Raw genomic sequence first — 18,922 nt, 5'->3', positions numbered from 1 at the left:
ATCCCCTCAGCCGAGCAGCCCCCATATTCCACTTTCTACCAGGGACCCCCCCTAACTCCTTAACAGGGGACTTTCCCAGCTCTGCTGCAACTCTGGAAAGGCGAGTTTTGCTTGACCACAGAAATGACCCATTGACATCAACAGGCACCTGCCTAGCCTCCTCCAAACTGCTCAGCCAATCCAACTCTCAGATCCCCCACCTCTTGTTTGATCACCTTGCGAAAGAGGAGGAATTTGTATTCTCACTGCATTACGTTATCCTGCTTCCTGGATGTGAAATTCCCAGTCGCAAGAAGACTATTTAGTGCATGCAGCCCAAGTGTTGGGCGGACGGCTTCACCATGTCTTCTGGAGGTCTTCTTCTCCTGCTGGGACTCCTCACCCTCTGGGCAGAGCTGACCCCCGTCTCCGGCCAGGACCGTCCAAGTGAGTTTTCAGAAATGGGCTGAAGTGATGAGAGAGCAGAGTTCTCTCCCAGGATTGGAAAACCAAAGCACTCAGTCTAGAACCTCTGGCTTGGTGGGGCTTCTGGGGAAGTTCTTGAGATGGTAGTTGGGTGTCAGCTGAACAGGAGATAAAAACTAACGCTACTATATTCTATTAAACCTCATTCAACTGGGAAGAATACTATCTGTATATTTGTTTGTTTGTTTGTTTGTTTGTTTGATTTCTCTGGAGACTCAGGGCAGCTTACAATGCGTTAAGCAATACCCTTCATACTTCATACTTTTGTATATACCTGCTTAGTAGGGCTTTCGGGGGCCCCCAGGCGGAGTTCTTTTTTATACAAAGTCAGCTTATTGCCCCCACAATCCGGGTCCTCATTTTACCTACCTCGGAAGGATGGAAGGCTGAGTCAACCTTGAGCCTGCTGAGATTTGAACTCGCAGTAATTGCAGGCAGCTGGCAGCACTTTAGTCCGCTGCACCACCAAGGCTCTTGGTCTCTCCCTCCCCTTTTTAACACACTTAAATTCTTCTTTGTTTTTTTATTCTTTTCTCTTTTTTTAAAAATATTTTGGTGCTTTGTATTTTAACTTTTTTTGAATAAACTAAATATCATACAGGGGAAAAAGAGAATTTCAAGCAACAGGAACTCTCCATTCAGCCACCGGTTCCACTCCCCAGAGCAGGAAACCAAATTAAAACATCCCAGATGACTCTCAACTGCTTGCAATCTGAGCATGCTAGGAGGGCCCCAGGTTGGGGAAATATGTTGAAGACATTTGTGGTACCTGAATGAAATAGTAAAATAATACCTTCCCTTCTATTTGTCAGAGTTTTGTTATCTTCCTCCTGAGACCGGACCATGTAAAGCCAAAATACCTCGCTTCTACTACAACCCGTCTTCAAACAAATGCCAAGAGTTTACCTATGGTGGGTGCCAGGGCAATGCCAACAATTTTGAGACCAGAGATGAATGCCACTACACCTGTGTTGGTAAGTAGGGAAGGAGTTCCGGACTGGCCTCGGAAAAAGAACTGCTGTCCCCAAAAATTAAGCATAGGGTGATTTAATGTAGCATCCTGGTTCTCACAACTAGCTATGATTGATTCAGTAGAAGGGAATCTTTGTCTGGTTGAACTGTGGAATTTCTGGTGCTCTCTGAGCTTGGTAGTTTTCTTGCAAATGTTTCATGATGCAACTAGGGAACATCATCACTGCTAGAAGGAAGGGAGGAGGAGGAAGAGGAGGAGTGTGGGATCCTTGATGTTCTCTGAGCCTGGTTGTTTTCTTGCAAAAGTTTTATTACCCAACTGGGTATAACACCAACAGTGCAACTGAGCGTGTGGTTTCCTCCCTGTTTATATGCAGTAGCTTCCCCTGCCAGTGTGGGTGTGGTTTTTCTCCTTGGTAGTTCCATAATGAGGATATTATTTTCTACTTTGTTTGTTTGTCCCTGTTATCTGGATGTTGGCTTGAACCTCAGTCCCTGTCCATGGCTGTGCTTTAACAGAATAACAGAGTTGGAAGAGAGGAGAGGAGAGGAGAGGGGCAAGGAGAGGAGAGAAAAGAGAAGAGAGGAGGGGAGAGGGGAGGGGAGGGGAGGGGAGAGGAGAGGAGAGAAAAGAGAAGAGAGAGGAGAGGGGAGGGGGGGGAAAAGAAGAGGGGAGGGGAGAAGAGAGGAGAGGAGAGGAGAGAAAAGAGGAGAGGAGAGGGAAGAGGGGAGGGAAGAGAAGAGACCCTCTATAGTTTCTAAGGCTGTATAGGAGAGAGCTTTCAGAACTGCAAGATTCTGTTAATGTAGCTTGACAATAAAGCAGAATCAGTTTCTTATCTGGTTTGCCTGCTAAGCCTGACACTTGGCCTTGGGATCTTCTCTTTTGCAGAAAAACCTGGTGTGTGTCGCAAGGCCCCTCCAGGCACAATCACTATTTGTCTTGTGAACTGTGAAAATGACTGGAAATGCCCCGGGAAGCAGAAGTGCTGCAGTTATGCTTGCAAGGTTGACTGCATGGACCCGGTCTAAGGTAACATTCTGACTAATGAACCCAACCGAAGCAAACACTTTCGGGGCTCTCCAAAGGTTGGGAGGCAAACTTTAATGAGTACCTCATTTTGGTACTGAAGAAGGCAAAACCAGCTCTGATTATTTCCCGCAGAAACCCACGTACTTAGAGTATAGAATTCCCCCTCCCCCTATTAGTGCAGGTCACATTCTCCAATTGAGTGTCATTATTTTGATTTGAGAAAAAGTCTCTAGGCTTGGAAGACACCTGCTGATGTGTCCTTGGCTCTCAGGCTCTTCGGCTTGAAGTCTGGAGCCTGCAATCCATGCCACCCTTCCCTCCTCCTCTTTGGCAAGTTGAAAAGCAACAATGGTTGCACTTCATTGTGCTGTCACTTGTATAGTTGGCTTAGACCAAAGGGATTGCTGTGTGGGACCTCCTAAACCAAGACTCGGTCTGGGCACATGCAGTCCCATCCATGCTCATCCCCTGAACAGACCACAATTAATTCATGCTCAGCTGACAGGAAGATCCATAGCTTCCCCGGAGGGGGGAGGAGGCTGTAGGCTCACAAGCTCACATTTCTGATTGTGAGAAATGTTCCCTGTCCGAGTTAGAAAGCTCCCGTGAACATGCCCTTGTCTGTGCTCCAAGCAGTGGCAGTCTTGAGGTCTCCTGGAAACAGAGGATTGGGGAAAGATGCTGGAGGTCATCTAGTCCATCTTCCATCCAGTGCAGACATCCTCAGAGCATCCTGGGCAGATGGATGTCCCTCCTTTGCTTGAAACCCTCAGGGACGGAGCCCCATAACTCCAAGGGGGAGGCTGCCCCATTGCTTCCCTTCTCTGCCAATCAGGACATTCCTTCTGATTTCGGGTTTGGGTCTTCCTGGTTGTAAGATTATCACTGGAGGACGCTCTGGGCAGAACCCTCATATCTGAATGTTTGTTTTCACAGCACCCCCAACAAGGAGACCCAGCAGAATTGGATCCAGTATTCCAACTTGACCCAGAGACCCTTCTTCTGTCCTAGACCACCCTGGAGACCCTTCCCCTAAATCCCACCCTAGGTTCATTCCTTCTCTTCTGCAATAAAGCTTTGTTTCCAGCTGCCCTCTTGGTCTCAGGTGTCTTCTTTGGCTCCTTTGGGGGTTTCCCCTCCCCACCTTGACTCGTGTCTCCCCCCCCCATGTCAGAGGAAGAGGGACTGAGAGGCAGCACAGCCTTCTCCAATGTGGCTTCCCAGAGAGAATGCACAGGAGAAGCACCTCTCTTAGACTTAGAGTAGCTTTATTGTCACTTTGAATTTTTATTTTATTTTTTTTATTTATTAATTTAATTTGTATACCGCCCTTCTCCCAGAAGGGACTCAGGGCGGTGAACAGCCAAAATTAAAAAACATACAAATACAAAAATTAAGATAATTAAAAAGAATTAAATCACTAGCTTCCCAATTTAAAACCCCCAAATCCATAAAATTTAAAATCCCAATTTAAAAACCATTTAGGCTAGGCCGGCTTGATGGAATAAAAACGTCTTCAGGGCTTTACGGAATGTATAGTAAACATTAAAATTAAGTTTCGTTGCATTCAGCTCTCAAAGGTCACCCCCTCCAATATGCACTACATAAACATGACCAAATAAATAAATACAAAATTATGCATATACCTACATATATTATATGACATGGAGAAACAACACAGCCTAGTTCGGATGTATACATTCTGGCTCTTCTCAAAGCTAGAAATATCTGACACTCAGTACCCATGAAGGGTTTACTCCAGAGTAAGTCTGGGATGGACCCAGAGTAAGTCTGGCTGGAGACAATGGGGCAAATCAGAGAAAGTTTTCTGCATGTATTTAATGAAGAAGAAGAGGGAAAAAAAGAGAAGCAGAAGGGAAAAATCAAGAAAAGAAAACAGAATGGGATGAAAAATATTAGGTATATGAGGGCTTCTTATGCATGTAGATAGAGTAAGTAAGGGATGTGGTGGCTCAGTGGCTAAGATGCTGAGTTTGTCGATCGAAAGGTCAGCAGTTCAGCGGTTTGAATCCCTAGTGCGATGTAACGGGGTTGAGCTCCCGTTCCTTGTACCAGCTTCTGCCAACCTAGCCGTCCGAAAGCAGGTAAAAAATGCAAGTAGAAAAATAGGAGCCACCTTTGGTGGGAAGGGAACAGCGTTCCGCGCGCCTTTGGCGTTGAGTCCTGCCGGCCACATGACCACGGAGACGTCTTCGGACAGCGCTGGCTCTTCGGCTTTGAAATGGAGATGAGCATCGCCCCCTAGAGTTGGGAATGACTAGCACGTATGTGTGAGGGGAACCTTTCCCTTTCCCTTCGAGTAAGTGTCTGTTTTAAACATATATCATTATAGTTGTCTGAGCAAAATCTCCTTTGTCTACTACCTGTTCACAAGTCACCAATAATTTCATTACCTCAAAATGGAGTGATGAATCTCTTAGCAGAGAGAAAAGCATCCACCTCCTCTCTCCATTCATCAGTTTCCACTAAAAAGTGCAGGGATGAAAAGAACGTGGGCATTGGGGAACCTTCAACCCTTTCCCAGAGTCCAACTAACAGCTGCAGTGCCCCCTCCTGGAATAGAGCAGCCGAGGGTCTCCGCAAAGCAGATTCCCACACATCCCCCTTCTCCTTCCGTCTCCCACCGCCCAGCCATCCCCCCTTTCTCTTCTTCACACAGCCACAGTGGACGTCGTTCTCCTTTGGGGTTTCTTGCACACTCGGCGGGCAGGGAATTCCACTTCGTGGCCATTTGCACACCAGCTCCCGCCAGTTCAACCCCCGCCCCCCCCACTGGAGCAGAGCTACCAAGCCATCTTTCTGGTCAGCTCCTTAAAGCAAAGAGATCTGCGCAGCAAAGGGATGAGGGGTTGGGGTGGTGCAACAAAAAAATAATTTTTAAAAAATGGATTTTTTAAAAGATAAAACAAAGTGAAATTTGTATCAGTGGAGTGTGGCTTCCCGCTTTCCACCATGTGAAAGTGAGCACCGCTCATTGCTTGGGGTGGGATGGGGGGGGGGGGCGAGCAGCGGCAAGCTACATCCAGTCTTTGGCTACCTCTGTCCTGCTTGCGTGAGGTCAATCGGAAATTAGAACCGTAAATAAGTGTACACTGTGAATGCAATACAACTGCATTGCTTTTAAGTAGAGAAGCAACCTAGAACTAAGGAGAAATTCCCTCGCAGTGAGAACAATTAACCAGTGGAACAGCTTGCCACCAGAAGTTGTGGGTGCTTCATCAGTGGAGGTTTTTAAACAGAGATTGGCAGCAATTTGCCTAGAATGGGACAGGGTCTCTTGCTTGGGTAAGGGGTTGGACTAGAAGACCTCCAAGGTCCCTTCCAACTCTGTTATTCTATTACTTTCTATTAGCATGTCCACGGTTTCAGTTGTCATGCTAATAAACTCATATTGTGATTTGGCTGCCTTAGGGGACTGATGGCTGGGCTCCCCCCAAACCCCACCCTGGGCTCATTCCTTCTTTTCTGCAATAAATCATTGGGTCCTTGCTCACCTCTTCATCTCAGGTGTCTTCTTTGGCCCCTTTGGGGGTTTTCTTCCCCTTGACCTGTGTCCCCCCCCATGTTAGAAGAAGAGGAGCTGAGGGGCAGCACATCGTTCCCCAATGTGGCTTTCCAGAGAGAGTGCATGGGGGAAGCCTCTCTTAGAGACAGAAATCCCTGAAACTCAGTCCCTACAAAGGGCTTACTCCAGAGTAAATATGGGGTAGATGCGGAGACTCTGTTACTCTGTGATGGCTCCACACGGATGGTCTTGCTGGAGACAATGGGGGAGATGAGAGAAAATTTTCTGCCTTTATTTAATGAAGCAGAACAAAAAGAGAGAGAGAGAGAGAAAGAAAGAGAGAGAGAGAGAGAGAGGGAGAGAGAGAGAGAGAGAGAAGCAGCAGGAAAAAAATCAGGAAAAGAAAACAGAATGGCAGGAAAAATATTAGGTATATGAGGGCTTCTTATGCATGTAGATAGAGTAAGTGTCTGTTTTAAACATACGTTATTATAGCTGTCCATGCAGAATCTTTGCATGCCACCTGTTCATAAGTCACCAATAATTTCATTTCCTCCATTTAGAATGATGAATCTCTCAGCAGAGGAAAAGCATTTACTTCCTCTCTCCATTCATTAATTTCCACCTAAAGGTGCAGTGATGAAAAGAACGTGGGCATCGGGGCCACCCCCCCCCCTTTCTCTTTTTCACACAGCCGTCATGGATGTCTTCCTCCTTTTGGGTTTCTTGCACACTCAGCTGGGAGGGAATTCCACTTCGCGGCCATTTGCACACCAGTTCCTGCCAGTTCACACATACCCCTCCCCCACTAGAGCAGAGCCACCCAGCCGGTCTCTCCCTAAAGCAAAGGGATCCCCACAGCAAAGGGATAAGGGGTTGGGATACTGCATCAAAATAATAATGTATGCCCACATATATTATATGACATGGAGAAACAACCCAGTCTATTTCAGATGTATTTCATATTCATATTGTACCTGCGAGGTGATTTGGCTGCCTTAGGGGACCGACAACTGGGCCACCAGCCCCATTATCCTTTCAAAGAGGATGTCAGTGAAGGGGATTTTATTTATTTATTTATTTATTTATTTATTCATTTATTTATTTATTTATTCATTTATTTATTTATTTGTTTAATTGTTTAATTGTTTAATTGTTTAATTGTTTAATTGTTTAATTGTTTAATTGTTTAATTAATTAATTAATTAATTAATCTGCTGCCCCTCTCCGGAGACTCAGGGCGGATTGTATTACCAGCCACTAAAACATCCTCAGTTTGCCTCTTGAGGGTTCTTAAAACTCTGCTAATGCTAAAATCCTGCCTCCTGATGGGATGAAAAGTGTAAATCCTCCAAAATGGAATTTAAGCTGGTTGTCAGGTATTAAATTGCTAAGAGAAAGCCTTGAGTGTTCTTGTTTTGGTCCTGGGAAAATGTACCATGAGTTCAAAGATGGAGAAGGGGTTGGTTGAAAGGTCAAGACTGAAGATTCAATTCAATCTTCAAGATTCACAGGATCAGGCAGGCTTTGTAGCTTTCAAAGAAACATAAGGACCTCAGGAAATGCATACCACGAGAGGAGCAGAGTTCCCAAGTGATTCATTAAAACTCTAGAATCCAGCTTACCAGAAACAAGCCAGGATTCTGAGCTTGTGTGGTCTGCAAGAAGACACAGGGAAGGGAAGGAGAGGAGTGGCATCAAATGAAACATGATGTTGTCACATACATTCTGTCATTCATTTTGTCTGTGCTTTCATCATGGCTTGTATTGGATACCAATGTGAAAAATTGCTCTACAAGAAGACATGGCTGAACATAGCCTTCAGCAGTAGGATTGGACTTCAGTTGGTTGTCCTTCAGAGCTGCAGATCAAGGAAGTTCCCCTTACAAGGGGTGACCTCTAGGTGGTCCTAACCCTCAAGAGAGAGACAATACTTCCTTGGTAAGTAGGCAGATCACATGTACAATTTGGAGCTCATCCTTAGATTCTTGGAGTACCTGATAACGTGTCACACAACACACTAAGCCAAAACCAGATAAGTCATTTGAATGGACCAGCTCTCCCCTTCCTCTTTGCTTTCACATTCTGAGGCTTGGTGGACCACCAATCTATTCCAGGTGAAGATGTTGATTTGGCAGGTCACCTGGAAGAATCACATGAATCTGGCACTGAAGATTGTCTCTAAGTTTCAAGATGTTAATGAAAAGATTTACCTTGGAACATCTCCATGCCCTGAATTGGTTCTTTCATTCATGGGCAACTATATAACTGGCAGCCCAAGAGAAGATTACTGGGCAAAGGTTTGAGCACACCAAGGAGGCTCCATCCATCTATCCATCCATCCATCCATCCATCCATCCATCCATCCATCCATCCATCCAGACATGTAAGTCAACTGTGTGATGGTCCAAAGGTAGCCCAGATGGTGGAAGAGGCCCCTTCTGAGAAAGTTGATGGATACGTAAGATTGGGGTTGAGTCTCCCATCCAGCCATTCCTGAATCTTTTGCTCCAGAGTCTGGGATGCAACTATGAAGTGTTCCAGCAGGCTTAGAAGGAGCTACCCACGTCTTCTTCTGCAGAATTGAAAATTGAGGTTCTCACTGCTTGAAAAGGGGGCTTGTTCAATCAGTTTCCTCCAGTTGTCTCTTCTACAGAGACTGGACAGCCACCAGTTACTTCTGGGCTCTGTCGCTTGAGTTGAGGGGGCTACAAAATAATTGACTCTGTCCTTCTTCTAGAGAATGAGATGCTCTGTGCAGACAGAAGATTGAAATGCCAGTCTCTGAGTCATGGGCTGCTTCCAAGGGCTCTATAAGAGGAATCCATGTCTTTTATGGCTACCATTTATGTTATGTAAGAGCAGCTCAGTGTCAGCCATTTTGAGCCTTTGAGGCGCTGCTGTAAAGGGAAATGATTAGAATAGAACAAAATCAGACCTCTTCCTTCCCTCCCTTCCAAAAAGTGAGAAGTAACATGATTATTTATTTGAGATAACCTCTAGTTTGAGGCTGAGGGAAATGGCTCCCCTTCCCCTCTTCCCATCAGCTCTGATCCACTGAATCTAAATATTGGTGTTCTTATTCCAATTTTATATAGCTAAGGATTCGTTTCTGACTTTCTGTCAACCTGTTGCTTAGAAGGAGCGCTCAGTCACTATGGATCTAGTCTTCAAGAGGCTCTGGGTTGGCTTGCTGGTCTTGTTCTGTGTTGAGATGGTCCTTTCTGACACAGGAGATACATTTGCAACTAATATGAACTTTCAACCAGAGGCATTAAAGCACAGTAAGTAAATGGCATACTTCCTGCTAGCTAAGATTGTTTTAAGAATACTGGAGAAAATGTGTGTGTGTGTGTGTGTGTGTGTGTGTGTGTGTGTGTGTGTTTTCTATCGAAGCAACCTGGTCTACCCAAATATGGGAAGGAGCATATTGCTTCCTTTACGCCTTTCAGCCCCAATCCATGAGCCCTCAGGCAGTCCCTTTCATGACAAACTATTTTGTGTTAAATTTATATTTACTGACAAAGCAATAAAGGGGGACTAGTATAGATCTATTTCAAGCTATTTAGTTCTCATCAGCTAGCCATACCCTTCTGGGATTTGAACCTGGGCTTGCTTGCATATTAGGCAGATGTATTAACCTCTAAGCCACAGGTTCTCCTTGCTTTGTCAGCTTGTACCAGGGAAGATTAAATAAAGGAAAAAGGAAGCAGTATGCTCCTTCCCATACTTGGGTATAAGACGGTGAAAATAAGAGGGTGAAAATTTGGGTGCGTCTTATACACCGAATGTAGCCCTGCCCAGCCTCTGAAATGGAGGTTTCAGAGGCTGAACAAAAAGCCTCTGAAACAGGGGTTTCAGGGGCTGATCTGCTTCCTTCCTGGGAGGAGAAGGAAGGGGAAGGGGAAGGGGAAGAGGAAGAGGAGGAGAAAGACTGTGGCATTCATGGTGCTCTCTGAGCTGGGCGGTTTTCTTATAGACGTTTCATTACCCATCTAGGGAACATAATCTGTACTAGAAGGGAGAAGGGTTTGTGCCAAGGAGGAGGGGCAGGAGGAGAATCCTTGGTGCTCCCTGAGTTTATTTGTTTTCTTACAGACATTTCGTTACCAATCAAAGTAGCATCATCACTGCATGCAGGCACTGTGCACAAAGGTCCTGGAGCAGGAAATCTTCCTAGGCGCTTGACTCCTTAAAACTTTCCTCTCTTTCTTTAGCAAAGGGCTTCAGCAAAGACAAGATGAGAGTCAGAAGTGAACTGGTAGGAGAAGGCGGGGTATTGGGGTGAGGGGACAAGACACGAATGTCTTCTCTCATTGAGTGTCCCTTTCGTGATGCCCTTGTCTTAAGTTCTTGTTCATTTTCTCCAGGCTGCTCTGCCCACTTCGGAGGGGGTGGGAGTTGAGAATTGAAATATCACACAAAGAAAACCCCACGTTTACTATGTCATGTAAAGAACAGTTGCTGGAACTGGGTATGTTGTTTAGTCCAAGGAAGAGAAGGGTTAGGGGGTGACATGACGGCAGCGTTCCAATATTTGAGGGGCTGCCACAAAGAGGAGGGGGGGGGGGTCTGACCTATTCTCCAAAGCACCTGAAGGCAGGACAAGAAACAATGGATGGAAACTAATTAATGAGAGAAGCAACCTGGAACCCCTAACAGTGAGGACAATTCACTGTGGATCGCCTTGCCTTCAGAAACTGTGGGTGCTCCATCACTGGAGGCTTTTAAGAAGAGACTGGACAGCCATTTGTCTGGAATGGTATAAGGTCTGACTGTAGGGGCTGGACTAGAAGACCTCCAAGGTCCCTTCTCACTCTGTCATTCTGGATTCTTTGCCCCTGTCCTGAGGCAAAGTTTCTCTGCAGTCATACCTGAACAAAAGAGGAGAAGTGTCCTCACGTCTCACATCCAGCTTGAGGGCAGCCCTGATAAGGAAGTTGTGCCATCACAGCAAGTGAGCAACCTACACATTCCCACAGTTCAGGGACACCCCCAACTCATTAACACGGGACTTTCCCCGGCTCTGCTGCAACTCTGGAAAGGTGAGCTTTGCTTAACCACAGAATTGACCCCTGGACATCAACAGGGACCTGTTCAACCATCTTGTGAAAGAGGAAAGTATTCGGATTCTCAGTGCATTACGTCATCCTTCATCCAGGATCTGGAGGTGACAAATGGGCAGAATAAATAGAGCCAGAAGCCCAAGGGTGGGGCAGACGGATCCATCATGTCTTCTGGAGGTCTTCTTCTCCTGCTGGGACTCCTCACCCTCTGGGCAGAGCTGACCCCTGTCTCCGCCCAGGACCGTCCAAGTGAGCTTTCAAAAAGATCTTGAGACCTTTTGCAGGGAGGGGCTGAAGTGACCAGAGTTCCCCCCCAGGAAAGGGAAACCAAAGACCCCAGTCTAGAACCTCTGGCTTGGTGGGGCTTCTTCTGGGGAGGTTCTGGAGATGGTGGTTGGGTGTCAGCTGAGTAGGAGATAGAAATGGGAAGGGCCCCCAAGAAAGAGAAATGCAATTTTAGGGGAAAGGCTGACCTATCTTTACTCAATGCAGCAGCAGAATCAGGATTTTAAGCAACAGGAACAATCCAGTCAGCCATCTGATCCAACCCCCAGAGCAGGAAATGAGATTAAAACATCCCAGATGTCTCTCGACTGTTTGCAATCTGAACATTGAAATCTGAACAAGAAGAGATTCAACCTGGAAATAAGGAGAAACTTCCTGACAGTGAGAGCAATCAACCCATGGAACAGAAGTTGCCTCCAGAAGTTGTGTGAGCTTCATCACTGGACTCTTTCAAGAAGAGACTGGACTGCCATTTGCTGGGGATGGTGTAGGGTTTGCTGCTTGGGTGGTGGGTTGGACTAGATGATCTCCAAGGTTTGTTCAAACTCTGTTAATCTATCCTATTTTAACATGCTAGGAGGGCACCAGGTTGAGGAAGTGTGTTGAAGACATTTGTGCTAGCTAATCAAATAACACCTTCCCCTCCATTGTCACAGAGTATTGTGATCTTTCTGCTGAACCCGGACCATGTAGAGCAATAATAACTCGCTTCTACTACAACTCGGATTCCAAACAATGCGAGGAGTTTAATTACGGTGGATGCCATGGGAATGAGAATAATTTTAAGACCAAAGATAAATGTCACTACACCTGTGTTGGTAAGTAGGGGAGGAGTTGCAGACTGACTCTTCCAATAAAAGAGGATTCATGTAGCTCAAGGTTGAACTGTGGGGGTCACTGGTGCTTCCTAAACTTGGTTGTTTTCTTGCAGATGGTTCATGACCCAAGTAGGTAACATCACCAGTGATAGAAGGGAGTGGAGTTTTCAGGGGGGAGGAGGAGGAGGAGGAGGAGGAGGAGGAGGAGGAGGAGGAGGAGGAGGAGGAGGAGGAGGAGGATTGTAGGATCCTTGGTGCTCTCTGAGCTTGGTTGTTTCCTTGCAGACATTTTATTACCCAACTAGAGAACATCATCAGTGCTAGACGGGAGAGGAGGAGATCTTGGTTGTTTCCTTGCAGATTTTTCAATGTCTGACTAGGGACATCTTCAGTACCACTGTGTGGGGAGGTTTGCTCCCTGTTTATATACTGCAGCTTTCCTTGCAAGTCTTGGTCAGAGGGTTGTTTTCTTTTTGACAGTTCCTTGATTGGGGAATTGTTTTCTGTGTGGTTGTTTGTCCCTGCTTATATGGTTGTTGGCATAACCACATTAGACACTAATCAGCATTTAGCCTAAGGACACCCTGCCCTCTTCTGGAGCCATCAAAGGCCCATCTCTACCTGGGTCCAGGTGTGTGTGCTGAGTGGCCCAGCTCAGAGCTTCAACCTCCCTCCCTGACCCTCCTCTGCATTGAGCTGAACAACTTCAGGATAACTTCCAGGAGGCCCAAGGAAAGAGGACCTCTCTGGATGTCCAGAGGGAGACCTCTGTCTTTTCCCCCCTCTGTTTTGGGAGAGGGGGCTTCAGGAGTGTGCAGAGCCAGCGGAGAAAGGCTCTACTCCCATACCCTGGAATCCCTTCCTGGTGGGGAAGGCAGACTGAGATGGACCCCCAGCAGAGCTAAAGGAGAACTATGTTTTTCATTCATGGAAACGGGGGGTGCCCATTTGTAAGCCTAGCATCCAGAGTCAAGAGAGAAGACCCCAGTTATGAAGTCCAGCCTGGGATGCTAAGAGGTTGACCCCAGAAGAAATGGCTGCACCTTGTGAGGACGCTGAGATTGGGAGACGCTACACCTGGCTCTGTCTCCTCTGGATGTATGGAGATGTTTTGGGTTCTGAAAGGCCCAGAGATGGGATCTTGCTTGATCTGGGGTGCCAATTCCAGGGGAATCTCTCAGCCTTGGGATCTTCTCTTTTGCAGAAAAACCTGGGGTGTGTGGCAAGGCTCCTCCAGGAATCACTATTTGTCCTGTGAGATGTCGAAGTGACTGGGAATGTGATGGGAAGCAGAAGTGTTGCACTTACGGTTGCATTACCGACTGCATGGATGTTAGCTAAGGTAACAACGATACAAGTTTGCTTAGACCAAAGGAACGTCTGTGTGGGGTCTCCTAGGGCAAGACTTGGCCTGGGCACCTTCAGATTTCCCGGGCTGTGCACCTGCAGGCTCCCTTGTCCATCAAAAGTACAGCTAAGGTGAAAAAAGGAAAGTGGTGGAAGCTTCATGCAGCGAGCACAAACATTAACCTTTGCATGGTGTGGTGGGGCCCTTCTTCCTGATAGATAACCCCTCCCCCACTCTGTGGAAGCCCTCAGGCTGACCCTCCACATCCCCCTCCCACTCTCTCTTGACTTCTCCTCCTCTTGAACCTCCATTGGGAGAACGGTGGCCGCCCAGTTCAGCTGCTGCTGCTGGACACTGTGTTGGAGGAGATGTTTCTCCTTCCCGCCTGGTCAGGAAGCCAGAAGGTCCCAGGCAATGAGGACTTCCAGGAGAAACAGAAGTGAGGACAGAACACCTTTGCCCACTTTGGACCAGCTCATCCTCTGGGCAGACCAGAACTGGTCCAAGATCAGGGGACAGGAAAGTGCACAGCTTCACCAGGCGTTTAGGGTCACAATCTCACACTTCTGGCTGTAAGAAATGTTCCCTCTCCAAGTTAGGAAGCTCAAGTGAACATGACCTTCCCCATGCTCCAAGCACTGGCCTTGAGGTGTCCTGGATAGAGGGGATGGGGAAAGGACCCTGGAGGTCTTCTAGTCCACCCTCCTTCCAGTGGAGGAACCCACAGTGATGGAGCCCCATAACTCCAGGGAAGAGGCTGCCCCATTGCTTCCCTTCTCTCCCAATCAGGCCATTCTTCCTGATTTCAGATTTGGGTCTCCCTGGTTGTAACTTGTAAGATGAGGCAGTGGGGAGCACCGGAGGCCGTTCTGGGCAGAAACCTCACATCTGAACATTTGTTTTTACAGAATCCCCAACAAGGAGATCCACCAGAATTGGATCCAGTGTTCCAACTTGTCCCAAAGATCCTTCTTCTGTCTTGGACCACCCTGGAGACCCTCCCCCCAAACCCCACCCTGGGCTCATTCCTTTTTCTCTGCAATAAAGCATGGGTTCCAGCTGCCCTCTTGGTCTCAGGTGTCTTCTTTTGCCACTTTGGGGGTTTCCCCTCCCCACCTTGACCCATGTCTCTCCCCCACCCCCCCCGTGTCAGAGGAAGAGGAGCTGAGAGGCAGCGCATCATTCTCCAATGTGGCTTCCCAGAGAGAATGCACAGGGGAAGCATCTCTCGGAGCCAGAAATCCCTGAAACTCAGTCCCTACGATGGGATTACTCCAGAGTTATGTCTGGGGTGGACACAGAGACTTTGCAATGGCTCCACAGGGATGGTCTGGCTGGAGGCCATGAGGCAAATCAGAGAAAGTTTTCTGTCTTTATTTAACTAAGCAGAACAGGGGGAAAAAGGAGCAGGAAAAAACAGAGAAAGAAAACAAAATGGCAGGAAGAATATTAAATATATGGGGGTTTCTCATGCTTGTCTATGGAAAATCTTTTTTGCTTACTACTTGTTCCTAAGTCATGAGTACTTTCATCTCCTCACCATGTAGAGGAAGGAAGGAAGGAAGGAAGGAAGGAAGGAAGGAAGGAAGGAAGGAAGGAAGGAAGGAAGGTGGGAGGGAGGGAGGGAGGGAGGGAGGGAAGGAAGGAAGGAAGGAAGGAAGGAAGGAAGGAAGGAAGGAAGGAAGGTGGGAGGGAGGGAGGGAGGGAGGGAAGGAAGGAAGGAAGGAAGGAAGGAAGGAAGGAAGGAAGGAAGGAAGGAAGGAAGGAAGGGTGTTGTGTGAACAAAACCAGGTGTAATTGTGAGGCCAACTGTTGGGCTGAAACCTGACCAGCCATCTGGACTGACCTCAGATAAGCCTTCTTTCTCAGCCCAGCTTCCCCCACAGGGCTGTTGTGAAAAGAAGAGCCATTCCAATTCCTGGAGCTGGTGATAGAAATCTATAAATTCCTGGCCATATAAATCTAACTGGAGTAAATACCTTTATTTGCCAGATCTGCTTACGGCCTTCATTCAGCAGGCAGGTGGCACCACCTGCCCAGGTGTTTGTGCTCAGATTCTCAGGAAACTCTCTTCCCCCAGTGATAGGTCCCAGCAAGCCAGTGGTGGGATGCAAAAATTTTTACTACCGATTCTGTGGGCATGGCTTGGTGGGCGTGGCAGGGGAAAGATACTGCAAAATCCCCATTTCCTCCCGATCAGCTGGGACTCGGGAGGCAGAGAATAGATGGGGGCGGGGCCAGTCAGAATTTTTACTACCGGTTCTCCGAACGACTCAAAATTTCCGCTACCGGTTCTTCAGAACTGGTCAGAACCTGCTGGAACCCACCTCTGCAGCCAGCCCTTCCCTGCATGGCCAAGGCAAAGGGTCACTCCTGATCTGAGGCCATCCTTGCTCTGCTCTGAGTGTTCCTCTTTACACGAATCTTCGTGCAACACCCTGAACAAACCGCCTCGTTCACCTTCTGTGGTCACACACAGATGCTCCTCAAAGGGCTCTTGCAGCTGTGGCGAAGAGCCCTTCCAGCTGGTGAGAATTGGTGGCATCTCACCCACCCACCCACCCGGGAAAATTCTCCCTCACGCACCCACTCTGGAACAGAATGTCTGCAGGGATGCCCCCTCAAAGAGAGTGGAGAATTTCTTTCCTCTGCTCTGCTCGGCTCCCCACTGGGGCCTTGGCCAAATGCATTCATCTATTCATCGTATGGCACCGTCACATCATATTTTGATTAAAAAAACTCAGGAGACAAAACTACAAAATCCAAAGTATTATAAATGGATGTTGAGATGTTGAGACTCTAACAAGAGTGCAGAGAAGAGCAGCAACGATGATTAGGGGACTGGAGGCTAAAAGATATGAAGAATGGTTGCAGGAATTGAAAAGTTTACTGAAAAGAAGGACTAGGGGAATATAAATATAAATATTTATATAAATATAAATATTTGAAAATATTTTTTATGAAAACAGGGGAAAGCCATATTGGTAGTTGGTTAGAATAACAAACTCACTCTGGTTCACAAACCACAATGGTAGCAGATCCATCCAACCGATGATAGCACAATGGTAGCAACTCCACACACAATGGTAGCTTATCATCAACTGAATACATTACAGTACCTTTCTTAAATACGTTTACAACCAGTGATTATCTAATTACAGCATGACTCAGCATTACAATGAATCAGCAGGAAAACTTTAAAGTCACACAATACATATTCATATTAAAGTCACAGAACACATATATTGCCTGGACAACTTGTTAGGCTCAAACCATATCCTAACACTCCCCATTTAGCCTAAGAACTTCAGGCAACTTCCAGGAGGTCCAAGGAAAGAAGACTTCTCTGGTTGCCCATCATCTGCTTGGGGGAGGGTCCTATCTTATCCCCTCTGTATTTGGGGAGGGGGCTCTGGGGGTGTGCAGAACCAGCACAGAAAGTCTCTACTTTCCATTCCATGAAATTCCTCCTTCCTCTTTGGTGGAAACTGGAGTTGTGCAGGTCCACCCCTGATCCCAGCCAAGAGAGGGGGTCCCATTTATAGTGTCCCTCCCTCCCCCAGGGTCTGAGAGTTGACCCCAGAGGGAAATGGCTGTGCTTTGTGGGGTAGGAAGTGGGGAGGTGGGATTCTGGCAATGTATCATCCTGCATGTATGGAGATGTTTGGGGTCCAGAAATTTCCAGAGATGAGATCTTTCTTGAACTGGGATTCCAATTCCAGCAGATTCTCTCAGCCTTGGGATTGTCTTCTTGCCTTGGGATTGGGCAGAAAAACATGGGAAGTGTCCCCACATCCCTCAACAACATTCTTGTCTCCAAATATGTGAAAATGACTGGAATTGTGCTGGGGAGCAGAAGTGTTGCCATTACGGTTGCCTGTCTGAGTGCAAGGATCCTGTCTACAGGAAGTAAGGTATGTGCTCTAGGTTGTTCCTTGTGTCATTTGCTTGTGTCATTTGCTTATTCCTTGTGTCTCCTAGGCCTAGACGTGATCTGGGCACAGGCAGGTCTCTCTGGGACCTTTCAGGCTCTCCTTGTGTCCATCAAAGGTGGAGCTGATGTAAGAAAAAGGAAAGTGCCATGATGCTGAAGCAGAACTTGGTGTTCTGGGCCCTGATTCCTGATAGGTACCCATCCCCACTCTGTGGAAGCCCTCAGGCTGACCTTCCATGTCTCCCACCCACTCGCTTCTGAATTCTCCTCCTCCTGAACCACCATTGGTAGAACAGTGCCCTCCGACAGTTCAGCTGCTTGTGGGCACTGGGTTGAAGAAGATGGTTCTCCTTCCTGCCTGGTCAGGAAGCCAGAAGTCCCAGGCAATGAGGACTTCCAGGAGAAACAGAAGTGAGAACAGAACACATTTGCCCACTTTGGTCCAGCTCATCCTCTGGGCAGACCAGAACTGGTCCAAGATCAGGGGACAGGAAAGTGCACAGCTTCCCCAGGCGGTTAGGGTCACATGACCTTGAACATGACCTTGCCCATGCTCCAAGTATTGGCCTTGGGGTCTCCTAGAAGGAGAGGATGGGGAAAAAATACTGGAGGTCATCTAGTCCATCCTCCTTCAAGTGCAGAAATCCTCAGAGCATTCTGGAGAGATTCTGTCCCACCTTTTCTGGAAACCTCCAGTGTTGAGGCTCCATAACTCCAAGGGGGAGGCTGCCCCATTGTTTCCTGGCTCTCTCCTAATCAAAACATTCCTCCTGATTTCAGCTTTGGGTCTCCATGGTTCTAAGATGAGACAGGGGTAAGCACTGGAGGCCATTCTGGGCACAAACCTCACATCTCAATGTTTGCATCACCAACGAGGAGACTCTTCTGAATTGACAAATTCATGACAAATGGTTGTCCAGTCTCTTCTTAAATACCTCCAGTAATGAAGCACCCACAACTTCTGAAGGCAACTTCTGTTCCACTGGTTAATTGATCTCATTGTTAGGAAGTTTCTTCTTAATTCCAGGTTGTTTCCAGGGTGATTTGGAGAATAAGTTGACCCCCTCTTCTTTGTGGCAGCCTCCCAAATGCTGGAAGACTGCTATCCTGTCCCCCCTAGTCCTTCTTTTCTCTAGACCGGCCAAACCCAAGTCCTGCAACTGTTCTTCATGTGTTTTAGTCTCCAGGCCTTTAATCCTCTTAGTTGCTCTTCTCTGCAACTTTTTCTGAAGTCTCAACATCTTTTTTGTAATGTGGTGACCAAAACTGGATGCAGGATTCCAGGTGCGGCCTTACTGAGGCTTTATAAAAGGTATTAATATTTTACATGATTTATTTTGTCACTATGTTTATAAAACCTAGGAATGTATTAGATTTTTTGGTTGCTGCAGCACACTGCTTGCTCAATTTAACTGATCGTCCACTAGAACTCCAAGGTCCCTCTCATAGTTGCTTGTTTTGAGCCAGATTTCACC

General features: G+C 47.1%; 2 protein-coding genes across 2 annotated transcripts; both read left to right on the top strand.

The window, feature by feature from the left end:
* Positions 1 to 301: 301 nt before the first annotated feature.
* Positions 302 to 3,505, top strand: LOC139315515 (kunitz/BPTI-like toxin). The gene is made up of 4 exons (XM_070941876.1): positions 302 to 426; positions 1,278 to 1,439; positions 2,330 to 2,470; positions 3,407 to 3,505. Exons 1-3 carry the CDS (start codon positions 309 to 311, stop codon positions 2,467 to 2,469), a joined length of 420 nt encoding a protein of 139 aa, XP_070797977.1. The 5' UTR covers positions 302 to 308; the 3' UTR covers position 2,470; positions 3,407 to 3,505.
* Positions 3,506 to 11,226: 7,721 nt separating this feature from the next.
* LOC139315520 (kunitz/BPTI-like toxin) lies at positions 11,227 to 13,506 on the top strand. The gene is made up of 3 exons (XM_070941882.1): positions 11,227 to 11,311; positions 12,004 to 12,165; positions 13,370 to 13,506. The coding sequence occupies exons 1-3, from the start codon at positions 11,227 to 11,229 to the stop codon at positions 13,504 to 13,506; spliced, it is 384 nt and encodes a 127-aa protein (XP_070797983.1).
* Positions 13,507 to 18,922: the final 5,416 nt, after the last annotated feature.

The sequence above is a fragment of the Pituophis catenifer genome, unplaced genomic scaffold, assembly GCF_029215685.1.
Source record: "Pituophis catenifer annectens isolate HBS135680 unplaced genomic scaffold, rPitCat1.0.hap2 SCAF_3, whole genome shotgun sequence".
NCBI classification, from domain to species: domain Eukaryota; kingdom Metazoa; phylum Chordata; class Lepidosauria; order Squamata; family Colubridae; genus Pituophis; species Pituophis catenifer.
Note: the sequence above shows the minus strand (reverse complement) of the source record. Positions and strands in the feature narration are given on the sequence as shown.

Coding starts and splice junctions, on each gene's coding strand:
- LOC139315515 (XM_070941876.1), top strand. CDS start 309: ATGCAGCCCAAGTGTTGGGCGGACGGCTTCACCATGTCTTCTGGAGGT. Junction 427..1,277: donor CTCCGGCCAGGACCGTCCAA/GTGAGTTTTCAG, acceptor TCTATTTGTCAG/AGTTTTGTTATCTTCCTCCT. Junction 1,440..2,329: donor ATGCCACTACACCTGTGTTG/GTAAGTAGGGAA, acceptor TCTCTTTTGCAG/AAAAACCTGGTGTGTGTCGC.
- LOC139315520 (XM_070941882.1), top strand. CDS start 11,227: ATGTCTTCTGGAGGTCTTCTTCTCCTGCTGGGACTCCTCACCCTCTGG. Junction 11,312..12,003: donor CTCCGCCCAGGACCGTCCAA/GTGAGCTTTCAA, acceptor CCATTGTCACAG/AGTATTGTGATCTTTCTGCT. Junction 12,166..13,369: donor ATGTCACTACACCTGTGTTG/GTAAGTAGGGGA, acceptor TCTCTTTTGCAG/AAAAACCTGGGGTGTGTGGC.